This window comes from Oncorhynchus keta, chromosome 16, assembly GCF_023373465.1.
Source record: "Oncorhynchus keta strain PuntledgeMale-10-30-2019 chromosome 16, Oket_V2, whole genome shotgun sequence".
NCBI classification, from domain to species: domain Eukaryota; kingdom Metazoa; phylum Chordata; class Actinopteri; order Salmoniformes; family Salmonidae; genus Oncorhynchus; species Oncorhynchus keta.
Genome location: NC_068436.1, coordinates 18,452,659 through 18,462,393, shown reverse-complemented (window position 1 = coordinate 18,462,393; position 9,735 = coordinate 18,452,659). Strand labels below are relative to the sequence as shown.

General features: G+C 39.3%; 1 protein-coding gene across 6 annotated transcripts in view; it reads left to right on the top strand.

The window, feature by feature from the left end:
• The window catches only part of LOC118383269 (CD209 antigen-like protein E), a 139,175-nt gene that overhangs the window by 9,284 nt on the left and 120,156 nt on the right, over positions 1 to 9,735 (top strand). Inside the window, exon 6 of one of the 6 annotated variants that reach the window (XM_052464929.1) lies at positions 4,166 to 4,474. The exons of the other annotated variants lie outside the window; for them this stretch is intronic. Coding sequence (XP_052320889.1) covers positions 4,166 to 4,313 — 148 coding nt within the window. The 3' untranslated portion in view covers positions 4,314 to 4,474. Of the gene's footprint in view, positions 1 to 4,165; positions 4,475 to 9,735 lie in introns of those variants that run through there. 6 annotated transcript variants of the gene reach the window in all.

The window sequence follows — 9,735 nt, the reverse complement described above, 5'->3', positions numbered from 1 at the left end:
GGTATTAACCATGATATCTGACTGTTTTTAACCCTGTAGGTACTGGTATTAACCATGATATCTGACTATTTTTAACCCTGTAGGTACTGGTATTAACCATGATATCTGACTGTTGTTAACCCTGTAGGTACTGGTATTAACCATGATATCTGACTGTTGTTAACCCTGTAGGTACTGGTATTAACCATGATATCTGACTGTTGTTAACCCTGTAGGTACTGGTATTAACCATGATATCTGACTGTTGTTAACCCTGTAGGTACTGGTATTAACCATGATATCTGACTGTTGTTAACCCTGTAGGTACTGGTATTAACCATGATATCCGACTGTTTTTAACCATGTAGGTACTGGTATTAACCATGATATCTGACTGTTATTAACCCTGTAGGTACTGGTATTAACCATGCAATCGGAGTGTTTTTTACCCTGTAGGTTCTGGTATTAACCATTATATCTGACTGTTTTTAACCCTGTAGGTACTGGTATTAACCTTGATATCTGACTGTGTTTAACCCTGTAGGTACTGGTATTAACCTTGATATCTGACTGTTTTTAACCCTGTAGGTACTGGTATTAAACATGATATCTGACTGTTTTTAACCCTGTAGGTACTGGTATTAACCATGATATATGACTGTTTTTAACTTTGTAGGTACTGGTATTAACCATGATATATGACTGTTTTTAACTTTGTAGGTACTGGTATTAACCATGATATCTGACTGTTTTTAACTCTGTAGGTACTGGTATTAACCATGATATCTGACTGTTTTTAACTCTGTAGGTACTGGTATTAACCATGATATATGACTGTTTTTAACCCTGTAGGTACTGGTATTAAACATGATATCTGACTGTTTTTAACCCTGTAGGTACTGGTATTAACCATGATATCTGACTGTTTTTAACCCTGTAGGTACTGGTATTAACCATGATATATGACTGTTTTTAACTTTGTAGGTACTGGTATTAACCATGATATATGACTGTTTTTAACTTTGTAGGTACTGGTATTAACCATGATATCTGACTGTTTTTAACTCTGTAGGTACTGGTATTAACCATGATATCTGACTGTTTTTAACTCTGTAGGTACTGGTATTAACCATGATATATGACTGTTTTTAACTTTGTAGGTACTGGTATTAACCATGATATCTGACTGTTTTTAACCCTGTAGGTACTGGTATTAACCTTGATATCTGACTGTGTTTAACCCTGTAGGTACTGGTATTAACCTTGATATCTGACTGTGTTTAACCCTGTAGGTACTGGTATTAAACATGATATCTGACTGTTTTTAACCCTGTAGGTACTGGTATTAAACATGATATCTGACTGTTTTTAACCCTGTAGGTACTGGTATTAACCATGATATCTGACTGTTTTTAACTCTGTAGGTACTGGTATTAACCATGATATCTGACTGTTTTTAACCCTGTAGGTACTGGTATTAACCATGCTATCTGACTGTTTTTAACCCTGTAGGTACTGGTATTAACCATGATATCTGACTGTGTTTAACCCTGTAGGTACTGGTATTAACCATGATATCTGACTGTTTTTTCTGTAGGTACTGGTATTAACCATGATATATGACTGTTTTTAACTTTGTAGGTACTGGTATTAACCATGATATCTGACTGTTTTTAACCCTGTAGGTACTGGTATTAACCATGATATCTGACTGTTTTTAACCCTGTAGGTACTGGTATTAACCATGATATCTGACTGTTTTTAACCCTGTAGGTACTGGTATTAACCATGATATCTGACTGTTTTTAACCCTGTAGGTACTGGTATTAACCATGATATCTGACTGTTTTTAACCCTGTAGGTACTGGTATTAACCATGCTATCTGACTGTTTTTAACCCTGTAGGTACTGGTATTAACCATGATATCTGACTGTTTTTAACCCTGTAGGTACTGGTATTAACCATGATATCTGACTGTTTTTAACCCTGTAGGTACTGGTATTAACCATGATATCTGACTGTTATTAACCCTGTAGGTACTGGTATTAACCATGCAATCGGAGTGTTTTTTACCCTGTAGGTTCTGGTATTAACCATGCTATCTGACTGTTTTTAACCCTGTAGGTACTGGTATTAACCATGATATCTGACTGTTTTTAACCCTGTAGGTACTGGTATTAACCATGATATCTGACTGTTTTTAACCCTGTAGGTACTGGTATTAACCATGATATCTGACTGTTATTAACCCTGTAGGTACTGGTATTAACCATGCAATCGGAGTGTTTTTTACCCTGTAGGTTCTGGTATTAACCATTATATCTGACTGTTTTTAACCCTGTAGGTACTGGTATTAACCTTGATATCTGACTGTGTTTAACCCTGTAGGTACTGGTATTAACCTTGATATCTGACTGTTTTTAACCCTGTAGGTACTGGTATTAAACATGATATCTGACTGTTTTTAACCCTGTAGGTACTGGTATTAACCATGATATATGACTGTTTTTAACTTTGTAGGTACTGGTATTAACCATGATATCTGACTGTTTTTAACCCTGTAGGTACTGGTATTAACCTTGTGACTGTTTTTAACCTGTAGGTACTGGTATTAACCTTGATATCTGACTGTGTTTAACCCTGTAGGTACTGGTATTAACCTTGATATCTGACTGTGTTTAACCCTGTAGGTACTGGTATTAAACATGATATCTGACTGTTTTTAACCCTGTAGGTACTGGTATTAAACATGATATCTGACTGTTTTTAACCCTGTAGGTACTGGTATTAACCATGATATCTGACTGTTTTTAACTCTGTAGGTACTGGTATTAACCATGATATCTGACTGTTATTAACCCTGTAGGTACTGGTATTAACCATGCAATCAGAGTGTTTTTTACCCTGTAGGTTCTGGTATTAACCATGATATCTGACTGTTTTTAACCCTGTAGGTACTGGTATTAACCATGCTATCTGACTGTTTTTAACCCTGTAGGTACTGGTATTAACCTTGATATCTGACTGTGTTTAACCCTGTAGGTACTGGTATTAACCATGATATCTGACTGTTTTTAACTCTGTAGGTACTGGTATTAACCATGATATATGACTGTTTTTAACTTTGTAGGTACTGGTATTAACCATGATATCTGACTGTTTTTAACCCTGTAGGTACTGGTATTAACCATGCTATCTGACTGTTTTTAACCCTGTAGGTACTGGTATTAACCATGATATCTGACTGTTTTTAACCCTGTAGGTACTGGTATTAACCATGATATCTGACTGTTATTAACCCTGTAGGTACTGGTATTAACCATGCAATCAGAGTGTTTTTTACCCTGTAGGTTCTGGTATTAACCATGATATCTGACTGTTTTTAACCCTGTAGGTACTGGTATTAACCATGCTATCTGACTGTTTTTAACCCTGTAGGTACTGGTATTAACCTTGATATCTGACTGTGTTTAACCCTGTAGGTACTGGTATTAACCATGATATCTGACTGTTTTTAACTCTGTAGGTACTGGTATTAACCATGATATATGACTGTGTTTAACTTTGTAGGTACTGGTATTAACCATGATATCTGACTGTTTTTAACCCTGTAGGTACTGGTATTAACCATGCTATCTGACTGTTTTTAACCCTGTAGGTACTGGTATTAACCATGATATCTGACTGTGTTTAACCCTGTAGGTACTGGTATTAACCATGATATCTGACTGTTTTTAACTCTGTAGGTACTGGTATTAACCATGATATCTGACTGTTATTAACCCTGTAGGTACTGGTATTAACCATGCAATCAGAGTGTTTTTTACCCTGTAGGTTCTGGTATTAACCATGATATCTGACTGTTTTTAACCCTGTAGGTACTGGTATTAACCTTGATATCTGACTGTGTTTAACCCTGTAGGTTCTGGTATTAACCATGATATCTGACTGTTTTTAACCCTGTAGGTACTGGTATTAACCATGATATCTGACTCTTTTTAACCCTGTAGGTACTGGTATTAACCATGATATCTGACTGTTTTTAACCCTGTAGGTACTGGTATTAACCATGATATCTGACTGTTGTTAACCCTGTAGGTACTGGTATTAACCATGATATATGACTGTTTTTAACTTTGTAGGTACTGGTATTAACCATGATATCTGACTGTTTAAACCCTGTAGGTACTGGTATGACAAACAGCCTGATAATGCAGGTCCTACTCAGAACGAGGACTGTGCTGAGATACGTAATGACCAGCTTCCTCTAAAGGCATGGAACGACTTGTCATGTGACAGCAAACTCAACTGGATTTGTGAGAAAGCGTTGTAACATCACCATGACACCATACTGCAACACATACAGTAGAAAATTGTGCACACAATTTCCTCCTCCATTCTCTATCTCTCTCGCTCTCTCTCAAACCCTCACCCACTCATATATGCATGCAAACATGTTTGTAGTATCATACTAATAATAAAAGGCTGACTTATTTCCTGTTTGTAGATTCTTGTGTTCAACAGTACCATTCACTCATTGCATACATTGTATAGGAGTTGACTGTAGAGATGTCAAGGTATCAAAGGATGTTACTTAATAATCTTTGACAGTCAGTCTTTGTTGTCAAGTTACATAAGTACATTATCAAATGCTCATATTTGATGTTGTTCCCCTACATGGGCCCCAAAAGAGGGAAGTGAAGTGGATATTTTCAGTGGTTCAACCAGCTGTCACTCAAAAACTCCTCAACCAATCAGGTTCATTAAAGAGAAGAGGGCTGCAGCCATTTCCCCACTATGATCTAAATATTCCTGGTATGATTGTGTCCTGTCCATCATCACAAATAGCAAGTCCCATTCCCTGGACAGGAGGTCTGTGTTGAGATATACTCTGGACAAGACATGGAATGATTTATATTGTGCTGCAGAAAATAGTTTCACAACAACCACTATAACAATCTCACACACACACACACACACACACACACACACACACACACACACACACACACACACACACACACACACACACACACACACACACACACACACACACACACACACACACACACAAGTATGCAAACTTGTTCTATTAGCATTTATATTAGCATACCCATGTCCTTTTGTTATTACTTCCCTAGAGTTACCACCCACAGCAGTCAAACAGACAGAGAAACACAGATGACTCAGAGACAGAGATATCACTGGAAGCAGAGACTTAATGTAAACAGAATTCAGTTTTATTTCGTTAACTAGGCCAGTCAATTAAGAAGAAATTCTTATTTACAATGACAGCCTACCCCAGCCAAATCCTAACCGGGACGACACTGGGACAATTGTGCACCACCCTATGGGACTCCCAGTCACAGAGAGTTGTGATACAGCCTGGAATTGAACCAGGGTCAGTAGGGACACCTCTAGCACTTACATGCAGTGCCCTAGACCGCAGCACCACTCAGGAGCACATTCCAGAAGCAGAGACTTAATGTATAGTAGACCTACATAGAAAGAAAGACCCAGGCATTATTAAAGTTGTCAAAGGTCATCTATGCTGAGCCAGATATGAACAAGAAGGTCAAGTTTGACAGAGGTGAGATGGAAGAGAGGATTGTGGATATATACGTTAGTGCAGACACCCTGAGAGACAGTGAGACCAGCACAAAGTAACAGAACCAAGGAAAGACCCAGATGCAGACTGTCGAAGTAACAATGTTTATTTTAGCAACAGGGGCAGGCAAAGACAGGTCAAGGCAGGATGGGGTCGATAATCCAGAGTATGGAGGCAAAGCTACAGGATGGCAGGCAGGCTCAGGTTAGGCAAAGGTCGGTGATCCAGAGGGGTCTGGGGCAAGCAGAGTGGCCAGGCAGGCGGGCTCAGAGTCAGGACAGGCAGAGTGGCCAGGCAGGTGGGCTCAGAGTCAGGACAGGCAGAGTGGCCAGGCAGGCGGGCTCAGAGTCAGGACAGGCAGAGTGGCAAGGCAGGCGGGCTCAGAGTCAGGACAGGCAGAGTGGCCGGGCAGGTGGGCTCCGAGTCAGGACAGGCAGAGTGGCCAGGCAGGCGGGCTCAGAGTCAGGACAGGCAAGGGTCAAAACCGGGAGGACAAGAAAGGAGAGACTGGGGAAAAGCAGGAGCTGAGAACACAAAACGCTGGTTGACTCCTACAAATAAGACGAACTGGCAAAAAACAAACAGAAATCACAGGTATAAATACACATGGGATAATGGGGAAGATGGGCGACACCTGGAGGGGGGTGGAGACAAGCACAAAGATATATGAAAAAGATCAGGGTGTGACACCAAGAGAAAAGAGACAGCAGACACTGCTCCTAATATTGTACCAGGAGACCAGCACTCAGGTAACACACACTCAACCCTATTAAAAGAGAAGGTCCCTCCCTCAGGATTGTATTATTCAATGTGTTTTGTTAAGGAAAGATGAATGGTGAAAAAGCCCATAGACAAGTCTGATATAACACAATTTTACCTCTATGATGAGTTCATCTCTCACTTTAACCATTAGGTGGAATCATCACTTAACAATTCAGTACTGTATCCAACAATCAACATGAGAGAGAGAGAATGGCTGAATGAATGAATGAATGAATGAATGAATGAATGAAGGAGAAAGTTGTGTGCACTGTAGGCTACTGTATGTGTTACATGTTGTTTTCTGTGTCACAACAACGGACATTTATCAATGGGGTTAAATAGGTCAGTCATGTCTGGATCGGTCTGACTGACTCTGTTAATGAGGGAAGCTGGAAATGGGTGGACGGCACCCCACTGACCACCCCAAGGTAAGAGACTACTGCTCTATAATAACACTGACCACCCCAAGGTAAGAGACTACTGCTCTAAACTTGGGTTGGTGAATGGGGTACCATCCACCCATCTCCAGGTCCCCTCATTAACTGAGTCAGTCAGACCAATCCAGACATGAAGGACCTATTTAACCCCATTGATAAATGTATGTTGTTGTGATGCAGAAAACAACATTGTTAATACAAAGTTTTCTTTCTCTCATCTGCCTTTTATTATCACCAGGTCTGCTCCTCTCTACAGACAGTCCTGTCGGCTCTCCCTCCAGGTTTTTTTTTCTCAGTAGAGAAGAAGTACAAATTGGAGTCAAAGAATCTCCAAAACATAACATGGAATCATGACAATTGTGGCACAAATCATAACTGGATCTGTGATCAATTACCTACTGTGACAACGTTCTCACTCACTCACTCACTCACTCACTCACTCACTCACTCACTCACTCACTCACTCACTCACAAAGGTTGAGGGTTGGATACTGTACTGAATGGTTAGGTGATGATTCCACCTAGTGGTTAAAGTGAGAGATAAACACAACAAATAGGTGAAATAGTGGTATAAATAGCTGTATTACAGACTTTCCTATGGGCTCTTTCTCAACTATCAGTCCTCAATTCCTCCTGGCATCATCTATCCTCTTCTCCTTCTCAAAGCACATTGGAGTGTGTACAATCCTAGGGGATGAGCCTTGGACATTCTCCTCTTATAGGGTTGACCTATGTAGGTCTACTATACATTAAATCTCTGTTTCTAGAATGAATGTGGAGGTCTTCCAACATGGCCACCGGGAGGCGTCGTACGTCAGCTGCAAGCCCTCTATACGTTAAGTCTCTGCTTCTAGTGATATCTCTGTCTCTGAGTCATCTGTAGTGTCTCTGTCTGTGTGACTGCTGTAGGTGTAAACTCTAGGGAAGTAAGTATGTAAGTATGCTAACACAAAAAATAAGTTTGCATACATATGTGTGTGATTGTATGCATGTGAAAGACACAGTGATTATTGTTAAAACATTTTCTGTGGCACAATATAAACAATTCCATGTCTCTACATGATCATCTTGTCCAGAGTACATCTCAACACAGTCCTCCTGCCCAGGGAACGGGACTTGCTATTTGTGATGATGGACAGGACACTATCATACCAGGAATATATAGATCATAGAGGGGAAGTGGAGAACAAAGACTAGCTGTTAACATATATTAAATATCATATGTAACAGTCCCAAGATAATTCAGGGAGTTTCCAGAACTCCTCCTTCCTTTCACCTTTCTGCTGATTTGGACCCTCTGTTTACTCCCAAATATACATCAACATGTTCAGGAGGTCCAGGACTATAAACATGGGTCATTATAATGTCCAGACAATATATGTGACACTGTTCCAAGTGGATGGGTGGGGTAGTCTTAACCAGTGAGGATGAGATCATGACGTAATTGTCCGCAGCTCTCTTCTCTCTCAATGAACATGATTGGTTGAGGAGTTTGAGTGACAGCTGGTTGAACCATTGAAAAGATCCACTTCGCTTCCCTCTTTTGGAACACATATTGGGGAACAACAGTCAAATATGAGCATTTGATATTGTATGTAACTTGACAACAAAGACTGACTGTCAAAGATTATTAAGTAACATCCTTTGATACACTTTGGTATCTCTACTACACTCATTGATTAGTGACAGAGTCAACTCCTATACAGTGTATGTAATGGTGGTTTGGTACTGTTGAGAATGTTTGCACCAGGCCTATATTGGAGCATGTAAGATTTTTTGCAATTATGACCATTGTATTTGAACTGAGAGTCTAATGTGCACAAAGTTAAATGTACTCATTTCATGTTGACTGGTAAAGAGGAAGCTTCAATGTCAGCAAGTGAGAAGGACTTTTATTAATATGTTAATACAAACAAATACAACATGTGTTGGTTTGAGACAGAGAGAGAGAGAGAGAGAATGGAGGAGGAAGTTGTGTGCACTGTAGGCTGCTGTATGTGTTACATGTTGTATGTTGTCATGGTGATGTTAAACCACTTTCTCACAAATCCAGTTGAGTTTCAGGTCACATGACAAGTCATTCCATGCCTTTAGAATACTCAATATCAGGCTGATGTTGTGGAGACCAGTACCTACAAAGTTAAAAACAGTCAGATATCATGGTTAATACCAGTACCTACAAAGTTAAAAACAGTCAGATATCATGGTTAATACCAGTACCTACAAAGTTAAAAACAGTCAGATATCATGGTTAATACCAGTACCTACAAAGTTAAAAACAGTCAGATATCATGGTTAATACCAGTACCTACAAAGTTAAAAACAGTCAGATATCATGGTTAATACCAGTACCTACAAAGTTAAAAACAGTCAGATATCATGGTTAATACCAGTACCTACAGGGTTAACAACAGTCAGATATCATGGTTAATACCAGTACCTACAAAGTTAAAAACAGTCAGATATCTTAGTTAATACCAGTACCTATAGGGTTAACAACAGTCAGATATCATGGTTAATACCAGTACCTACAGGGTTAACAACAGTCAGATATCATGGTTAATACCAGTACCTACAAAGTTAAAAACAGTCAGATATCTTAGTTAATACCAGTACCTATAGGGTTAACAACAGTCAGATATCATGGTTAATACCAGTACCTACAGGGTTAACAACAGTCAGATATCATGGTTAATACCAGTACCTACAGGGTTAAAACAGTCAGATATAATGGTTAATACCAGTACCTACAGGGTTAAAAACAGTCAGATATCATGGTTAATACCAGTACCTACAGGGTTAAAAACAGTCAGATAGCATGGTTAATACCAGTACCTACAGGGTTAAAAACAGTCAGATATCATGGTTAATACCAGTACCTACAAAGTTAAAAACAGTCAGATATCATGGTTAATACCAGTACCTACAAAGTTAAAAACAGTCAGATA